Source organism: Sinohyriopsis cumingii, unplaced genomic scaffold (genome assembly GCF_028554795.1).
Source record: "Sinohyriopsis cumingii isolate HCF-2022 unplaced genomic scaffold, ASM2855479v2 utg000379l, whole genome shotgun sequence".
Lineage (NCBI taxonomy): Eukaryota > Metazoa > Mollusca > Bivalvia > Unionida > Unionidae > Sinohyriopsis > Sinohyriopsis cumingii.
Genome location: NW_028315894.1, coordinates 2142346 through 2163817, shown reverse-complemented (window position 1 = coordinate 2163817; position 21472 = coordinate 2142346). Strand labels below are relative to the sequence as shown.

Genomic DNA, 21472 nt, shown 5'->3' with positions numbered 1-21472 from the left:
CTAAAAATTGACATACCCTCTCCACCACCTGTGGACAGCCTACCTGTGGGCGGCCGCCTCCTGCAATTTCAGGACCACTGGACCACCTTTTTTCCTCAGAATGATTGGGTGATCCAGGTCATTTTGGAGGGACTTCGGATTTCATTTATCCAACCCCCTCCCCTGTCCTCCTCTCCCCTCTTCACGGACATACCGTCCGATCGGGAGAAGGACACCTTTCTACAACAGGAGATATGGTCGCTCATAGAAAAACAGGCGGTGGAGATTGTGAAAAAACCGCAATCGCCGGGGTTGTATTCCAGGCTGTTTCTTATCCAGAAGGCAAAAGGCAAGTTGAGGCCGATCATCGACCTGAGTCGCCTCAACCAATGCATTTTGGTGGCGCTATACAGTTTCGCATTTTGCATAGGGTTAGGAATTTAAAGAAAAAGAATGTCCCCGGCTTTCTTCACTGGTTATACTGGCTATTTAAAAAAGACCTTGTATATCTTAGGTATAATGCAAAGAACCTTTAATTCCCTTTATTTTGGTGTATGATTGATGGATGTACTATGGGTTATAGAGTATACAGCTTGGCCTTATTTCAAATGTGCACCTTTCAAAAAAGTGCTAGCTCTACTTGGTCATTTTCACTTCCTGAACTTCAGAGGTCAATTGTATAAAAAAGAGCCGATAACTTTTTTTTACATTTTACATATTTGGTAATTCATTCATTGCACTTTCAGAAGCTGGTATTGTCTAGTCTGGCAAAATTCATTTTCCCTATTTTAATAGCTGCTTTGTATAGTGTACTTTAGACTAATTCAGACTGATATTTTAACACAAGGGAGCAGTCATTTTAGTTAGCAGTGTGCTTAAATCATGTAAAATTTCCAAAAGTACAATATCCAAAAGAAATATCATCCACATTACATTAATGTAGCATAGAGGTATGCAAACGTTCTCTCCACTGTGCATGTTTTAAATGCGAACTACTTCACCTTACATACGTCACTCTCTCAAAAGTACATATTATCTGGTGAGCGCCACCATAAAGAAGATGTAGGTATTATTTTTTATGATTTAATTATGTTTATATGGCTGAAACATTTAAGTCGCAAGCATCAAAACAATCCTTATGAATAATTCTCCTGCCTTTTTCCCCACAGAACAGTATTTATGAGTGTCAGAGTCTCTAACAAGTCCAGCCTACCCCCCCCCCATGATAAAAGTGAGCTATTTTAAGAATGCACATTACATTTTGTAAACATAGCAACCAATGTTATGCTGAATGACAGGAACATGAAACTAGCCAGAATTATTTCTGAGATATCAACAATGAATTTTACAATTAGAAAAGGGAGGTAACTCATCAGCTTCATAAAGGTCAAAGGTCAAAGTGTAAAATATTTGCCTATTGTTTAATATGGAAGAAGCGAATTCACTTTCTCTTCATTTATTTTTTTATTTCATTGCAAATAAAAGAAACATTTTCACCATATATTTCTGTCACTTATTGCAACAGTTTTAAATTTAAGTTGACTCTATTCCTATATTCTAAGTCTTCTAATTTCCCCATAATTAAGGTCACTACTCACACAAACATACCTCATGGCAAATTATGTAAGCAAGAGAAAAATGATCATAATTAGCTTATTTTCATGCTTAAATGCAATATGAATGTACCATTTTATTCAGAACATCATACATAATTATATGAAAATAAAAAAAAATAATTGCAAACATTTTTTTATTTTCTTTAAGGTGGCGCTATACAGTTTCGCATTTTGCATAGGGTTAGGAATTTAAAGAAAAAGAATGTCCCCGGCTTTCTTCACTGGTTATACTGGCTATTTAAAAAAGACCTTGTATATCTTAGGTATAATGCAAAGAACCTTTAATTCCCTTTATTTTGGTGTATGATTGATGGATGTACTATGGGTTATAGAGTATACAGCTTGGCCTTACTTCAAATGTGCACCTTTCAAAAAAGTGCTAGCTCTACTTGGTCATTTTCACTTCCTGAACTTCAGAGGTCAATTGTATAAAAAAGAGCCGATAACTTTTTTTACATTTTACATATTTGGTAATTCATTCATTGCACTTTCAGAAGCTGGTATTGTCTAGTCTGGCAAAATTCATTTTCCCTATTTTAATAGCTGCTTTGTATAGTGTACTTTAGACTAATTCAGACTGATATTTTAACACAAGGGAGCAGTCATTTTAGTTAGCAGTGTGCTTAAATCATGTAAAATTTCCAAAAGTACAATATCCAAAAGAAATATCATCCACATTACATTAATGTAGCATAGAGGTATGCAAACGTTCTCTCCACTGTGCATGTTTTAAATGCGAACTACTTCACCTTACATACGTCACTCTCTCAAAAGTACATATTATCTGGTGAGCGCCACCTTTACCACTGAAATTCAAGATGGAAACGGCGAGATCAATCCGTCTTTCCATCCAGCAGGATGAGTATGCCGTCAGTCTAGATATGACCGACACATATTTTCACGTCCTTATCCACCCCGCATCACAGAAATTTCTCCGATTTGCTTACCGCAACGCGGTTTATCAGTTCCAGGTCCTACCCTTTGGCCTCAACATCAGCCCTTGGGCTTTTACCAAGGTTATGGATTGCGTCATCACCCTGTTCCGCTCAACTTCATCTACAGAGATGGCAGTGTACTTGGACGACATCCTCCAGAAACATATGGTAAGTTCTATTCTGCTCAAAGGCAGAAACGATCTTTTAGTGCTTTTAGACCATCTAGGCTTTCTCGTGAACCGAAAAAAGTCCAATCTCCGTGCATCCCAGCGTTTTGTCCAGCTGGGTATGGAGTTTCTCACCGATCTGAATCTGGTACGGCTTCCTTGCGCTCGTGTAATCCGGATCGTCGAACTCGTCAAGTCCATTTCCAACAGGACGTGGATTTCAGCGAGAGATTTCTTGCAACTCCTCGGATTATTCAATGCGGCGGTGGACTTGATCCTGCTTGGCCGTCTTTTTATGCGTAACTTACAAATGACTTTACTTGCACAATGGTGCCTCTTTTCAAGTCTCCTCAATCAAACAATGATCACGCCCAAGATACGATCATTCCTGCATTAGTGGCACAACCCCGGTTGGCTGTCCACGGGGATTCCTCTGGAGATGCCCCAAGCGGAGATAACAGTATGTACCGACGTCAGTACCTATGGTTGGAGTGCCTACCTGTTGCCGGACTTTGCTACAGTCAGCGACACATGGGAGCCGGGGAGAGGCCTCTCCACATCAACCTTTTAGAAATAAGGGCTGTCATCAATGCCTTTCATTTCTGGAAGGATCTACTCTCAGGAAAAACTGTCCTCATTATGTCAGACAACTCTGTGGTGGTGACTTACCTCCTCAAACAAGGGGGCACCAAATCACCAGACCTGTGCATTCTGATCTGGCAGTTTCTATGTTGGTGCGACAACCTCCACATCAATGTACAAATCAGACACATTCCCAGCAGACTCAATGTCTTGGCTGACACTCTATCAAGGAAAGGTCAAGTCATTCACACAGAATGGTCACTCCATCAATCAATCTTTCTTCGGATTTGCACACTTTGGGGGGCATGTCCACACTTCGTTAAAGCTACTATCATACAAAACATGTTTCTTGATAGCCTTAGCTTCAGCTTGCAGGGTGAGCGAGATACATGCCCTTTCCAGTGACCCGAACTTTCTTCAGTTAGATCAGATGGTTCGGTGATCCTCCTGACGCAACCAGGCTTTGTAGCCAAAAATAGGTTACCATCCATTGGCAATCAAAGAATCATCATTCGCTCGCTTTCTTCCATAGATAAGTCACGAGCAGCAGCCATGCAAGATCCTGTTCGTGCACTCAAGCACTATTTAAAATGCACAGAGGCGTGTCGGGACACACGTAAGTGCCTCTTTCTTCCGGTCAAAGCTGGTAAACGGGATATCACCCCTCAAGCCCTTGCTTCATGGCTGAAGTGGGTTATACGCTCAGCGTACTCTGAGGTCTCACAAGATCAGAGCCGGCTCATGAGATTAGAGCAATCTCGGCGAGCCTGGCATTCGAACGTAATGTTTCGATCCGAGATATAATAGAAGCTGTTGGCTGGCATGCAGAGTCAACCTTCTCCAGTTTTTATCTCAGAGATTTGGCTTCGCAGAGGCAAACCTTGAATCTGGTAGGTCCGGTGTCGGCAGCCCAGATGACCACCAGACCCATTTAAAACAATCAGAACAGCCTATCAGCTTCGCTGGATTCGCCAGTGAAATTTCGTAGGTAAGAAGATTTCAGTAACTATCTTCTTAACCATATATGGGGGTCACATATCACGGGACCCTAGGCTGTGTTGCTGATGAAATTAGGAGAACGGGTTATCGTTCAAATGGGGAATCCAGCCATCATTCCCTAGAAGGTACCCGGGGTGGAGGTAGGATGCTCAGCATTCCCTCCTCCTATTACTTATTCTCCTAACGTTAATGTGATCAAGGAACGTGTTTGAAGGAGAAAGCAAATTTTTAGTAAATTTTGTTTCTCCAAGAATACTTACCCGATCACATTACTTAAAAACCCTCCCAACCACCCTGCTATGCGAGCATCCTTGTATAATATATATCGCTCAGCTTAAAAAACTAGTGACACCTGGCGGTGGCAAGGGGAGGTAAGGGGCAAGAGCTATTGCCCTTTGGTCTATATGAGATAGACAGAAAAGATGAATTTTCGTCTTTTAGTAGGGCTGGATTCGAGAGGTAGCAGGCTTATATCCCTAACATTAATGTGATCGGGTAAGTATTCTCAGAGAAACAATTTACAAAAAATTTGCTTTATCTGCAGCTTCGTACATGTCATCTATGACTTTGCATCAGAAATGGCACCTCTGTAACACCTTGGATGATAGCATGAACTTCAGTTGGGTGACTTGGTTTGTATATTTTTGTGTCATTGGCATAAAATTGGTGATTCTGGATATGTATCTAATGAACAGAATGGATCCAAGGACAAAACCCTGTGGAGCACCAAAGCATAGCTGAACTGGCCTATAACGTTTACCATTTATGGACGCAGTTTGTGTCCTTTTGACTAATTATGACTTGAACTATAGTTTGCCTGTATCTTGAATGCAAAATACATGCTGGAGATTGTGAAGTAATATATCATGATCTGTTGTGTTAAATGCTGCAGGTAACTCTTAGAGAGTTTGGACTATCTGTTCACTATCCAAAGCAGAGAGAAGGTCATTAATTACATTCAGAAAGTCAGGTTTGGCACTCTAGTGATGGCGGTATGCAGTCTGCAAATTGTCAAAACACTTTTTAAATTCATATGATGCATGTTGGGACTGAGCAACTTTTTCTAAGATAATTTATATGAATGGTAGGCTAGAAACAGGGCAAACTTTTTTCAAATCATTAACTGAGGCTTTACAGTGGCAGTTTTGACAAATGATGACAATCAGTTTTGTTTCAGAAAGATTAACAATATAACCATATTTAAGTATAAACTTTCAAAAATTATTTAATATGAAGGGTAATGTGAAAGGGAGTTTTGGAGATAACTGCATCTTAACCACCCTTTTCTCTGGATTAAAAACATATCTAAAATGATTAAACAGTATTTAAAATAATTAGTACAGTAAAACATGTCTTGAAAGACAACTGCTATGTGAGACCACCCATCTTGAAAAACCATATTCTCAGTGCACAGATTTATTGATTATATAGTGGTATGACCTGTTATGAGAGACTACCTGTCATGAGAGTCCAAATATTTTGGCACAATATATGGTCTTTCAAGAGAGGTTATACTGTAATTAGAAGTGCAGTTGCTTAGGTAAGAGTGATGAATCAGATGAAGGCGAATTGTTGGCTTTTGGGTGCAGAAGGGGTAGAATACTGTAGAATAAATATGCATTGCCTTTTTAAATCACAACTCACAGAATATTGTCATTCTGAATCAGTGTTCATTTATTTAATTATCTTTTTTATTTATAAACACAGTTCAAATCAAAATGAGAACTGTTAAGAAAACATTTTTTTATATTTCATAATAAGGCTGTTCTCACTAAAGCACTTTTCCACTACATGACATCAATCAACAATTTATTGACCTTATGACTGACTTTTCAGAATTCCTCTACTGGTTGCTAAGTCCGAAAACCTTTGAGATGACTCCAACTTGTTTTTTATACATTGGTTAAATGACATCCATTATAACTCCAATCATGAAATCCAAAAGCAATTGTCAAATGTAGCATTGTTTGGTGATAATAATAAACATGAACAACAGAAAGCAGATACGAGAAATATGTATCTGTAATAATTGCCTTTTTCAGCAATTGCTCTTAGATTTGATCTGGTATATTTTTTTAAGTCCCTCCATGCATTAGACACATGACAGGCATGTGTAGATATTGCACAATGTACATCCATTTAAAAGCTGTTGCTCCAAATTATAAAGGCACCAATACAGATGAATACATTTCAATTCAAAACTCATGAGATATGCTGTACATGTGTTAAGGCATTGGATGAAACCTTTCAAACGTGTGTCATCTCAAAATTTAGTCCAGTTCACATTAATTTTATACACAAACATGGCAGACTTGCTAATGCCCCATTTGATGCAAAATGTCATAAAAATGAAACAAATGGTAGAGGATCATCTCAAATTTATTTCAATCCCATCTGGAAGTTTCTTCATGACTTTGTCTTCTTTCTTTTCTTTTGTCAATTTAGTACACTGTGCATAAAAATGTCCATTGATGCAGTAGTATATACCATGACAAGAGTGAATGAATCACTCTGAATATTTTATGGCAATAATGCACAATGCATCACATGTTAATAAAAGATTTTAAAGTGATTGAATATTTACATTTCATTTCCTATTCACTCAATTTAGAACTAACATGGAAAACAGAGACACTGTTCACTACGTCCTGTGCAGGTCAAGACAAGTTATTAATTTGGAACTACACTACAGAAAAAAATGAGACAGTAGAACAGATCCAGTGGTTCTTCAGAAAGAAAACACCAATATGCTATTACTCTGAGTCCAGTGGATTTCAAGTGTCACCTTTGTACACAGGCAGAGTTGAGTTGACTGGAACATCAGGGATACTGTTGAAGAAAGTGTCAGTAGATGATAATGGGGAATATACTTTATATCCAAATTTAGCCATGGAGCAAACCAAAAATACACAGACAATATTTCTCACAGTGTATGGTGTGTATCATACTATTTCTCATTATTGAAAGTTTGCTTATATTTGTTCTGTACGTTTGTTTGAATGTATTTATTAATATTTAAGTAAAAAAGTTACCAAGTTCTGTTAGTAAATACCTGTTTCAACAGAAAGCAACATTGTATTTGAAAAAATCCTTCCAAAAATATGAGATGGAAATTTGCACTTTTTATATCAACGGTTTTGAAATCATGGATTTATTCCAATGGGAATGAGGGGTGGGATTAAAAAGTAATATTTTCATAGACGCTGATTGGCAAAAGTGGCCATGATGTTGAGTGATCGTATTTATGACAATTTTCAATGAGGCTGAGAGGCGAGTGGACGACTGAACATTTCTTATCCCAAATACTGCCAAGGTGGTGGAGGTGCCAAAATGATAATGTGTGGACACGTGACTGCCTCCACCTTGAGTCATGATTTTACAAAATTATTATTTTAACCTTGTATTGTCTTTTCACAGAATCACCAGCATACCAGTGTAGACCAAATATAACAATTCATTCTTCGAATGTTATATTGTGTTCAACAAATTCTTGTGGAAAACCACAGTTATCACATGAATGGAGAATTTTTGATAAAAGAGAATCTGTGGTATGTCATCAAAATTATTGTAGGAATTACCATGTAGCACATCATGCTTAATAATTGATACCAATGAAATTTAAACCATGCATCATCATCATCATCAACATCTTAACCCAAGAGGTTGTTAGGGCATAAAAGTTGACTTCACAACCAATTCTCTTCATCTTTCCCTGTTCTCTACTGCTCTTTGGTAATCTCCAATTCCCATGCCTGTCCGCTCCTTAATGTTGTCTTCCCACCTCTTTTTCTGTCTGCCTCTTCTTCTGCACCCTCACACTGTGCCTTGCAAGATTGTTTTTGCCAGTCTAGATGATCTTGAGACATGACCGTACCACTTTAGTTTAAGCTTTTTTTTTACAGTGGTCAAGTGGTTATCATAGGATCCAATGGCTTGTTGGATCCTGTTGTGAACTTCTCATGGGTTACATGGCCAATGTATGTGATGCACAAGATCTTGCAGTAGCATCTCATTTTGAAGGTTTGAATCTTTCTTTGTAGATCTGATGTGAGCATCCATGATTCATGAGCGTACATAAAGATGGATATGACAATTGAGCACATCAGCCTTATTTTGGAACCAAAAGTAATGTTGGTATCTTTCCATATTGGTTTCAACCTTGTTACTGCTGCTGTTGTCTGGGCTACCCCACAAAGTAGTTCTGGTTTGGAGCCCTTGTCTGTGATAATTGATCCCAAGTACTTGAAGCTTATACTCTTTCTAGCTTCTGTCCACTGACCTTTATTTCTGAACTGATGCCATAGGTGTTGTTTATCATCATTTGTTTTGTTGTTGGCACTAATCTCCATACAATATGCTGTGGAGGTTGTGTCAATGCACTCAACCAAGTCAGCCAGTTCTTTTTAATTTCTGCTAAACCATCAATATCATCTGTGAAGCAAAGGTTGGTGATTGTTCTTCCTGTGATGCAGACAGTGCCCTTGTGGTCATGCAAGGCATCCTCCATGAACCTTTCCAGGAAAATTTTGAAGAGTGTAGGTGACAGTATACATCCCTGTCTGGCGCCAACTGTTGTACAAAACCAATTTCCTATGCTGCCATTGATGAGGGCAGCACTGATGGCTTTGTCATAGAGGTGCTCAACAACCTGCACCAAGTTTGAGCTGATGTTGTACTTCCTCATACTTGCCTATAAGACGCATGTCATACCCTATCAAAGGTCTTTTTGAAACCTATAAAAACATGGTATAGATTCTGCTGATGTTGAAGGCATTTTTTGCAAAGGAGTTTGAGATTGAAGATTTGTTTTATGGTGCTCCTTCCTGCTCAGAAGCCTGCCTGCTCTTCAGCAATAATTTTCTCTGCTTGAGGCTTTAGTCAGTTTATAATTATCTTCAGCATGACTTTGCTCAGGTGACTGATTAGACTGACGGTTCTGTAGTTTTGGCATAGCTGTATGTTTCCTTTCTTGGAGACAATGATGACCAAGGATTGAGTACATGTGGTGGGCCATTGCTCTGCCTGCTCTATCTTGTTGCAGATTGTTGTCAGGAATGTGACTGTCTCTTCTCCTGCTTGAATGAGCTCTGCTGGTATGTTGTCAATGCCAGCTGACTTTCCTTTCTTTAGTGACCTAACTGCAATTTCTACTTCTTCACAAAGAATGTAGTTGTCATCAGTTGCTTCATCCTGAGGGCAATTTAGTACTGCTGGATCTCCTTGGGTCTTATGATTGTACAGTTATGAGCAGTACTCTGTCCATGGCTTGAGGATCTCTTCATCTTCTGTGAGGCATTTTCCTGATTTGTCTTGGGTGGCTATAGTTTTCACTTGTTTATGGATTGTGAGATTTTTCACCAGCTGACATGCCATTTTGCTATCATTTCTACTCAGACAGACTGTCTTCAAATTTGCAGCTTTGTCTTTCTATTCAGGATTCCTTTGCCTTTTTCATGCTTTTCCTGATTTTGTTGTTTATCTCTCTGTATTTTCTAGCTCCATCATGATCTCTTTTTCCATTTTTCAGTTTGCTCCATAAAGAATGATTCTGATTAACCGTTTTAAATTTTAATGAATGAAACTAACTACAATTTAAGTAAATTAACTTGCATTCATTTTTCTTTGTCATAAAATGAAAATCCTAACCTGTATAATCAAAAGACTATTTTTAAATATGAGATAATACATCTTTTTGATTATTATTTAATTGCGCATCTATATTGTTATTGTGAAAGAATGAAAAACAATAAATTATTTATAGAATATTTCTTACAGGGCAATGACAGCTACTTGATAATCAATTCTTCGTGGAATACTGAACTTGTGTTTTGCTGTCTACATGGACCAAATATGCAGTGCCATAATGGGGATCAGTTCGAGTTTTGTACATCAGCTCCCATAACATCTACAGAAGAAGATAGAACTACTGCCAGAAATGGCCATAAAGTCGACACAGATAAATGTACTGAAATACTTCTAGATGAAAATCAATCAACAATTGAACTATGTTCAAATATGTTTTTCACCTGTATCTTTTCTTTCAACAGCACCTGTTTTTATTTGTATTATGGCAAAAAAGTGTAATAGTCTGTTCAAGACATCTGCTGCCAAAGTTTCAAACAGGTTCCACATTAATAGAATGAAAACTCAATTTGCCCATCAGATAAAAAGATTTGCACATTCTGAGAACTGAACACAAACACAAAGTCTGTAAATCACACCGATATAATTGGTATGAATTGCACTCTTTGTGAGAAAGTAACTATCAAAATCACCTGCTAGAGAATCTACAATAGGCTTAATTCCTTCTGCTCAGCCAAATATCAATATCACCTTATACAACATCTCTTCTTCACCCTCAAATGACATGATGACTGGGGATAAGGAGATAAAGAATCGTTTGCTGCTCAACCCAAAAGCTACCTGCAATCCTAATCCCCTGCATGTAGATAATCTGTTAATCTGTTTCAGAGCCAGTCATATCAAGGGAATAGTAAACAAAGTTTCTCTAACCCCAGGCTCTCTCACCGTTGGCTCGTGTCTCCAATCACCCACAGATAATGATATGGTATGCATCCAACTCTCTTTTTTTCCCCCAGCAGCTTTGAGTTGGTCACTAATCGACCTAAACTACCAGGAGGGTTGCAATGAAACTTTAGACATACACATACATACAACCCAAGGTCTAGTTGGTCCAAAATTAAAAATCGTGCTGTGCAGACATCCAATATGGCCACTGCTAAGGCCATACTGAAGCCCGTGTGAAATGTTTTGTTTTACTAAAGACTTATTATATTGGTCTTAAATGAAACTGGTGTTAATCTGAGATCCAATAGGGTCACAATTTCATCCATGTTGAAGATCTTGTTCACATTATTTCACCTAACTGTTAGGATATATGTTGTTGTTGTTCTAGGGTTTAACGCCATTTTTCAGCACAAGATAGGCTATACATGGCAGCCAGTATATCTGGTGGAGGAAGAACCCTGGAAAACCTAGGGAAGAACCACCGACCCACAAGAAGCTACTGGTAGGCTTTCCCATGTACCCATGCTAGCTGAGCCTTGGACTCGAACCCACGCAGACAGGTGAGATGGCAGTGATCCAGATAGGTGAGCACTTTAGACCACTCAGGGCCCCTTAGGATATATGTTTTCACCAGAAAACTTTCTGTGATGTAAAGTTGGTGATAAATGAGAGGTTCTCCTTTGAGTGGTGATGAAAACTGGGTACAGGGGAGTTGGTACCATGTATTTCAAGCATATCACTTGTCAATAGTAAAGTAATTTTCATATGGCTTTTTTGATGAGCCACCATATTAAGACGATGACAATCTTGCAGAAGACCCATGATTCTGCACATACTATCTTCTTTACCAAAAGATTTGCCTCAACTTTCAGAGAGGTTTAGGTTTTAGGCCACTTACCTGGATCTAAATTTGATCCTAGGAACCAGTTTCTTTAAGCCCATCATGCCTGCCTGTCAAGTGATGCAATCCTAAAAACATACACAAAAAAATTTAAAATAGATCTCAATAACAAAAGTCTGACGTGGCAAAATTGCATTGAATGAAACAAAGCACTCATGGAAAAGATATTTCACACAAAATAATGTAACAAATTGAACAATAAATGCATATGAATTGTATTCAGGAATGGAAGTAGCAAAGTCTTTATGCTTTAGCAATGGCATCAACGGATTGGATTATGCTTGTATTCATGCATGGAGTAGTTGTTGACTTTGGACACATGGAGAAGGTTTCATGACAATTTTGGGTTGGGAATGGAAGGAACTGAGCCTAGCATAGTAAATTCTGTCAGTTAAACATGATGAGAATGAAATACAATGTATCATCTACTGAATTATGGTACTTGTGACTTGTTTCCATAATAGTATAATAATTAAAAAGAAATGGCGTCACTTCACCTGCTTGAATTTTAAGTGCTGTTTTGTGTTTCAGAATAGCATTAAAAGGTAGAGTCCCTTAATTGGAATAAATACTTAATAATAAAGACACATGGACAAATGTTAAGATGAAGCAGGAATAATATATATTCTTAACTACTGTGTGTCAGCCATAGTTCAGGGCTTAAATGTTCTGACAGAACTCATAAACTATTATCTTGTTTGTGACATTTGTTTATCTTCTGTTGAAATGGTAAATGTTGAAGAAGCTGGCAGTAGTCTTAATATGACAAATTTTGCCATTGACATATTTTCTACCAGATTACAATAAACATGTTGAATCAGTAATGCCTACAATTAGGGTTCAAACATCCTATTTTTATTGTGAAAGTTGATTAGCAGTAGCTTCAGATTGCTGTATTTACCAACGGATGGCATTTTAAAGTCGTCACCATTCACTAAAATAGTAATTAAAATATGGCATATGCTTGTTGTTAGAAAATGCACATCAAAATATATTTGTTCCTTAATATCACCACCATTCCAAACTTTTAAAACATTTAACTGTTTAAAAGTATCTCTCTCTACACTTGTCAAATTTCCTGTACTAGGGAAATGATCATGAAAAGCAGCACATTTTTTGCCCTTGAAAACAGTCCTTGCCAAGAAGACAGAAAAATAGCGTCAGAGAGTAAATTTTCCATCTCCCAATATTTTCACAAAATCATAAGCAGCCTAAGAAAACTAAAGTATTAGCAGATTAGTGAATTCTCCATTTATCTGAGGATGATGCCATAGTCCTTTGAATTCACAGGACATATATTTTGTCTTTTAGCTCCAAATTACACAGATACAGAAAACATGGGTTCAGTGATCCTTTTGCCAGCAATATTTTGTATAGTTTTATTGGTGACAGTTATCTTGCTCATTGTTACCTTCATCTTGTGGCATTGGAGGAAAAGGTTACGTAAGTAATGCTGTTTTATATATTGACTAAAATTTAATGTAAGGAATTCAATACATTTGCAAGAACTGAAATGACATGCATTTTAAGTTGTGTATTTAAAGTTAAAGATGAAAAATTCCATTCTGTGTTTCATTTGCCTTAAACACTTTGTTTTTAAAGTATGAATGTTATTAAACTTAGTCTATTTTGGAAAGTTTACAAGGTAAAGTTCACTGATTAAGGGGAAGCAACTTATGTTAACATTGGGAATGTGTTTATTGTAAATGACTATAATTTCAATTTCTTATTCAGTGGCAGTCTTGTTACAATCATCCTAATTTAATATTGCACTATAATTTTAATGTAAATATCCACATTACAAAAATATTTATTTTTGGCCAGGTAATTTATGTGCTAATGAAAATTTTGGCCAGAAAAAATGTCACTGATGATAAATGTGCATGGCATCTACATATCCACTGTGACTGGTCCAAAGTTGTAGATTGCCTTTAATTTCTGTCAGCAAGTTCATGAACTGCTACTGGTATCATATTGCTAAATCTGTTTCAATAGAAATAAAAAATATTAACAAAATTAATTGATTAAAGCCTATCAATTAGTTTCAATCATTGCTTGAAAATTGACTGCAGACTATAACAATGACACCAATTATATTATAGTAAAAAGCACACGTGTCATGTTGCTGTTCATCATCGAATCATTAATGGGTGTAATTTTTTAATTTGAGACCACATGCCTTTAAATGGCAATTATTCAGTTTATTTGGATCTTCGTACATTCATATTCCTTTGAAAGATCATTATTTACATGTTCCGAGAAATACATATCACAAAATCAATGCTAAAAAGTATGTGGAGCTTGTTGGATGAGATGAACTTAAATGTGTGATCCAGAACAATGTGGATTGAATCACACGTTATGATGTCACAATGAATGCTACACATGTTGATAAACAAATTTGTACTACTTTATATTGTGACGATTAGACTTGACATGTTCTTTTCTTGACCCAGTTTATTATGTGACCACCATTGTAAAAGTCTGTAGATATCGATACTTTTCATCATGATGATATTTAAAGTGCAGAACATTTGATAATCTGGACTGAATAGACTTTGATTTGTCAAAATTAGTATTAAATTTTTAAACAAAATGTTATATTTAAGATGTGTAAATGTGCATACATGACCTTTATTGCTTTTACTATAATGTATGTAACTGATTGAAGCAAGTTCTAGTATTGAGATTGTTTCACAATATAATGAATATATTGTTGAAATAATATAGACCTATTCCGATTCTTACCTCTGAAAATCCTAAGCCATATTTTCATTCCTTGAAGTAATCACCATATTAAACTCCAAATATGGCAAGGTATCCCACCTAATTTGCAAACATGCCAAAGCACTTTGACTGTTTCAGGAGTTTAATCAAAGAAAAGTCATTTTTTAATGCAATTTTAGGATGATGAACTGACTCTATCCAGATTAAATGTTATGAGGAAACATGCCACTGAATAAAACTGAGATGACAAGAACAGATAAAACTCACAGCTCAGAGATGTTAACCACTTTGTAATTGAGGTACATGATAATGATTTGTGTAGCACATCAGCTGTTTTATTTTGTTTTTGCTACCTATTGACAACACCTAATTCAGTTGTAATTGACATACTAATTAGGGTAATACAATTAGCTGCATGGTGTAATGATCATATATGTGTATGCAGTCAACTATTTACTGTTCATAATTGAAGTTAAAATGTTGCTTATTTTACATTTCTCCTTCAAATATGTTCCCAGTCACATTACATTAGGAACATGAGCCGGCTACCTCACAAATCCTGCCCTACTAAAAGATGAAAATGATCTTATCCTGGCTATTTCAAATAGACAATAGGCAGTAACTCTTACCCACCACCTCCCCTTGGCACTGCCAAGTATTGCTACTTTTAGCTTCGAGGCTGTAAGAGCTAGCATCACACAGTTTATCCTCCAACAATCCAGCTGTTTTTTGTTTGTATAGGCCCACCCAATGTTCCTTTTGGATTTATTGTGCAGATTTATCAATCTACTGCAGGTTATGTGCATTATTTTACAATTTCCACCAATTTTTAGTGATTTTGTCACCTTTTGGGACTTTAAAGACCCCCATCCCATCATGCTGTCCTTGGCCATATACAAGCTCATTATGAGTTGGCGTGCCTTTGACTTTCTTTGCTTACTCTGTCTGTTATGGATGCTCTTATTTAGCAAAATTCTGAAGTACTGCTTGATACTCATGCTTAGTGTATTCATATTTCATGCTGTTTTGATAGTATTGTTGTACAGTTATTAACTAAGTATTGTGCGTAAGTTCATAACAGGGTCAAAGGTTTCTGATATGACACTTTAACTTCTGTTATTTACAACAGTATTTTAAATACATTACTAGTTTCCACATTAATTTTTGTGTTGTTTGGGCAGAATGTCATTTAATTGCTATATATGCAACTTCAAAGCATGAAAGTCGGCAATGACTCTTGTTTTGTTTATACTAAGTATACTCTGTCTGTGATGTGCAGTGTCTTTAATACATGTTCAGAGGAAGTCTGGGCTATCATGCTAGCTAGTCAGTTACATACTGATTTGCCAATCTATGCTATTAGCTAATTAGTCACATAAAAATCTACTAATCTATGCTTTGTTTTCTCTTGTGTCATTTCGGGAGAAATGTTTAGTAAATGTGTGAAATGCATGTTTAGAGTAATAGTCCATTTAGTATTGAAGGGAAGAAAAGACAGAATAAATCAAGGAAGACAACCTATGGTTCGTTGCTGGTGATTCAGACTCATTGTTTTCCCCATTTTAGGTAGCTCAGTAGGAAAGGTCCCACTGCATGTCCAAGCATTGCCTTCAGGCTTTTAAGCCTGGTGCATGGGGTTCATGGCAGATCCGTTGGATCCAACTATTAATACTGCTGTACTGTTACCAGCCATCAACACTGGTTCCATCATTGGCAGTCATCCAGCTGCCACCAGCAGTCCAACCATCCTAGCATGGGAACCTTTTCATTGAAATGGTCCAGCCAAATAGCTCATACGATGATCTTAGTGATAGATTTATCTGTTTAGCTATGCATTTGGCATCTTATTGCTACTATACCGGAGATTTCATTGAGAAATTTGAGCATTCAGCCTGGCCTTTGGAGTGGCCAGTACTGGTGATTGATGCACTGTCTATATACCAGCAGCACCTGAGCTGACCACACACTATTCACACCTGCCTGCAGTGCCAGCTATGTCAGTTTTGATTACTGACTGCCTACCCACAAGGGAGAATTAGTGACATTATCAAATATGACCAGCCAGAGTTGTCAGTGCCACCCAACCTGACTTATGCTGAGCTATAAGCCGACCCAGATAAGGACCTGGTGCACAGTGAGTGAACTACCACTACCCAGGATCACATAGTCAGGGCATTGGTTGATTTTGGGGATGCAGACTTTTCAGCTGCTTCCCCAATCATCAAAGATTATTAAAGAGATTAATGGCTGGCTTTCGGGTTGATTGGTGACCTGAGCAACTGTAAGTTGTTCTTCTCAGACAACCAGGTTCAAGCAGCTGTCTTGCCTCACTGGTATCAGATGCATTCCAGTGCCTTCAGTATGGACCTTCTGGCTTTTGACAAGAATTTAACAGCCTTCCATGTGTCAGCTCCATTGTAATACAAAGTGTATAAGAACGTCTTCCATGCCATATTTAAGCTGGCTTGGAAAACAGTTCTCTGTATGTCCAACAGTTCAGCTGTGGTGTCCTATCTCAAACCGGAGGGCACCAAATCACCTGACCTGTGTGTTTTGATTTGGCAGTTTCTACGTTAGTGTGACAATCTCCATATCAAGGTAGAAATCAGACATGTTCCTGGCAGACTCATTGTCTTGGCCAATACTCTATCCAGGTTAGGTCAAATAGATCACATGGAATGGTTTCTCAGTCATTTGGTCTTCACTTTGATCTGTGCTGTCTGATGATTGACCTTTATGTAACAAGGCATTATCACAAGTTACCTACCTCACATGGTTTTGATCCTGAAAATAAGCCAGAAGTTATGGGGTCAGAATTGCGAGTTGATTCTGATAGCCCTTCTCAGATGAGACATGTTCTGGGATCACCGATCTATTTGACCTAGTGATAGATCTACTTATCAAGGCTTATGAGGGAAAGTGGCGCATTTTCAGGGACTAGTGCCAGAGCAGTAACATCATCCCTTTTAGTGCCTCAATCCTTCATCGGGTTTGCTTTTTTCTCTGGCTCCCAGAGATGAAACAGCACTGGCCTCCATCACTATCAAAGGTTACCGCTATATATTGAACACATTTCAGCATCTTTCAGGTCTTTTAGCTAATTCTGATCTCAGTCAACCAAAATTCCTCACCTTGTTTCCAAAATGGAACCTGTCCTGGGTTTTAACATAGCTCAGTTTTTAAAAAATGAGCCTCTAGCCCACATTTCACTAAAATTATATGATACAAGACATGTTTCTTGATAGCTTTAGCCCCTGTGTGCAGAGTTAGTGAGCTAAATGCCCTTTCTGTCTACTCGAACTACAATTCAGATCAGTCGGTTCAGTGGTCCACTTGACACAACCTGGCTTTGTAGCCAGAAGCAGTTTACTGTCAGTCAGTAACCAAAGAGTCATCACACTTTCATCACGTCATGAGCAACAGCAAAATCCTGTTTGTGCTCTCAAGCACTACTTGAGACAAATCATGGAAGATGCAGATGCCTCTTAATTCCTTTGAATGCTGGGAAACAGGATATCACTCCTCAAACATTTGCTTCATGGCTGAAGTGCATTATATGCTTAGTGTACTTTAAGGGTCTCACAATACCAGAGCAACCTCATGAAGATTATAGCTCTTGAGATTCAAGCCTTGCATTCAAATGTAATGTTTTGATCCAAGATATAGTGAAAACTTGTGGATTTCTATTTCATACATATAGCATCACAGAGGCAAACATTGGATCTGGTCTGCTTTCATCATGAATTTGTTAAAATATATTTGTCAGCTTTAAAAAGTGAACTCGATGTCCAGGAATGTTATTTACCCATCTGAAAACTATTACAGTGTTAAGAATATAGCGTCTGTAAAATGTATACATTAAATGTGATAAAAATAGGATAAATTTATTGGATCAAAAAACTGCCAACTGCAGCAAACTTTCTTTACACAAAAATGAAGTGAAGTGTTTGGCGTTTTAGTGCTTTCTCTCATGTCCAACAAGTGAAAGAGATAATTAAAATATATAATTAAAAGGGCAGCTGCTTGCAAATTTTATATCTACCAACATGGTAAGAAAAAATCTTCAAACAAATTCTAATTGCAAATACTTATACCCATACTGAAAGAAATTTTCTACTAATTATTTATTTCAGTTTTAGATGACAACTTTTATTTCATGTGAATAGGTGGTAAGCAAAAAAAATGCAACATTATTCATGATAAATCAGGAGTAGTTATCTTTTGTTTATATGTAATTAAGCATAATTTTGAAAATATTATCTTGATAGGTGCGATGCTATGTCAGAATACAAACATGGAACAGGAACACGGCATAGAACTTCAAGCTGTTCAAAGCACTCCTATGATGACAGGTATGTTTTATGACTGAAATCGCTGAAATTAGGTTTTTGACTAGTTTTGGAGACCAGTATATTTAACGTAAACTCCCTAGGTTAAAGTATAATATTGGATAGAGCATTTGTAGTAATTAAATGAACAAAACACTCTAAAGTCTAAAATATTTTGTTCCTCAATTGGCTACAAGGTACTTTTATTATGTACAGTACTGTCAGTATTATTTCCATACTAATTGTTTTCAGTTTATCATCATCTGTGTGTTTTGGTCGGAAGCTAAACACTGGAAAGCAACTGGTTAGATTGATACAAGGTATCTTTCTTGTAGAGATTAAGATCTTAACAATAATGTGTATTTTATGACAACTGTGAAACACAAAGTAAGTCTCAGTCATCAAGACATTAATTATGAATTCCTGAATGCATCATAAGACTTATTTGAACAAGATTAATTCAGGGTGTGTTTAATTGTATGGTCTTGATCAGAGCATGGTGTTCTCACAGGGATCAAGTACTATCGTTTCAGATGTGCTTGGAACATCCTGAATTTGAACTTGTATCATGCTTTGTTTGTGCAATTATATTTTGCAGCCGATACATTTTCTTTTAAATAATTCTTTGAATTTGCTTAATAGCCTATGACTACTATGAAATATCCTGGATATAATCTGTGCTTACATAAATTTACATAAAATAATAGATGTCGTTATGGCTCATCATTATCTAGGTCAATACAAATATGTTCCAGTACAAGCTGAAATAAAATAGTTGACATATAATAGAGCTAAAAGGTTGAATTCCTGTAGAAACAGCCATGTAAAGTTTTGCTTATGTAACCATTTTTCTGTTTTTGTATTTGCCTTTGAAAAAGACTGTTTAAAGGGTCGAAAGCACTCAGGCTAGCTAGATACTAGTTTTGCACTGTTCATTGTCAGTTTATTGCATTGATATATATATATATATATATATATATATGTATATATATATATATATATATATATACACAATTTATTTTTACTGGGGTTTTCTTAGTAGTGAAGTCTGATAAATACTGAAATTCAACTGGGGGTGTCATTTTATCTGTATGACAGTGTTAATGGATTCTAAAACAACACTGTAATTGATGTTCCATTCAGCTTAATAAATTATAGTTATATACTGTTTTAATAACTGGCCAGACATTTAAAATTTAATTTTGTTTAATTCATTTTTTTCATATTGTTATCTTTTATTTGAAAACCCACTAAAAGAAAAGACTCTTCTCATGTTTAAAACTGTTTATTAGTTGTAGCAAAAACTTAAAAACCACTGCAACTGGGACTTTAAAATCATAATAATGATCAAAATCTGTTTCAGTAAAACTTTGCCTACCAATATATTTATAAGTTTTTGTTGAATTTTCTGCAGTACAACTAATTTTAGTCACATGTTTACCTTTATGTTGTGTTACAACCCTGTGGTCTTGAACAAAGTAAAAGAAAAGAGCAAAAAACCAACAAGTTTTGGAAAATTTAATGAAAATTTAATTCCCCTAGAATACAAGGTGAAAATTTAAAAAAATAAGTAACTTACGGTTTTGCAAATTAATTCCCAAATAATCCTAGAATTACTTACGTAAGTCCTAATAAATAAAGCACTGAATAATCTTTGGTGATATTCCAAATAATTTCCAATGCTGAAGGTGTTGATGTGCATGTAGTGGCCGGTAGTCTCTAACATACTAAGGTACCAATGACCAGAATTGTATTTATGTGCCAACAGTCTTTGATTGAATCACAGTAATATAATCCAGGGATTCCTTTGAATTTACTGTAATTCCCAGTTAATGTCTCTTTCCAAGAATATAATTGGGCACTTTGTATTTCCAGATAATAATAAATAATATCACCCAAACCAAAATCTAAATGATATATGCCCAGATGTTATCACAGGAATAAATAATTTTTCAAGTAAACAAAGATTGTATACTCCTGCCTGATCTAGGTCGCAATTAGCATTTTCTTTAAAAAATATTGCCATGTGGAAAATTTCATTCTAGAAGATTCCAGATGTTTATCATATAAAATCTGTTGCTAAAATTATAATGCAGAATATAGTAAACACAATGTCCTTGACCCAGGCCACAATAAATATGTTTACATCTATGGATAATGATCCTAACATCAAACCAATACTCACAGAGAAAATAGCAGCTGTTTATTTATTTGTTACAGAATTTTTAAAAAATCAATGATTCTGATTATCTTCATTTTGGACAAAGTCAGCTACAAAATACAATCTTACATAACCCATAGCCTATAATGAATATTTAAAAAAATAACTAACTTTGCAAATATACATAACAGTTACAGATGGAATTTTCTTTGCCATATCACTTGATGATGTTATGAACAATTTTACTCAAATAACATGTCAAAAAGCTTATTTCTGTAAAAATAATGTATCGTGTCACTTACAATTGCTCTTCATTGTTACATATCCCTTGAAAGTGCTATTCATCACAGATCAAAAGTTCAGAATTGATAACTTGCTGATGCTAGAAAGCAGACAGCAGTCAAGATTTACAAAAGCTTAAGTTTAATGTTGCATAATGTATTGTCTGCTTTCAGATCAATACTTTTTGCAGCTCATTCGGCTCAGTTTTCAAGACAATTGGATTGGTGTATGTTGGAAGGCTGGATTGTGAAGCTTTCCAACCGTAGA

At 36.4% G+C, this 21472-nt stretch overlaps 1 protein-coding gene across 1 annotated transcript in view; it reads left to right on the top strand.

Moving 5' to 3' along the window:
- Positions 1-21455, top strand: part of LOC149774223 (uncharacterized) — a 29711-nt gene extending 8256 nt beyond the window's left edge. The window contains exons 4-9 of the mRNA XM_089945645.1: positions 6890-7213; positions 7696-7826; positions 10054-10240; positions 13019-13150; positions 18703-18786; positions 21379-21455. Of these exons, the coding sequence (XP_089801771.1) occupies positions 6890-7213; positions 7696-7826; positions 10054-10240; positions 13019-13150; positions 18703-18786; positions 21379-21455 (935 nt within the window). The remainder of the gene's footprint in view (positions 1-6889; positions 7214-7695; positions 7827-10053; positions 10241-13018; positions 13151-18702; positions 18787-21378) is intronic.
- Positions 21456-21472: the final 17 nt, after the last annotated feature.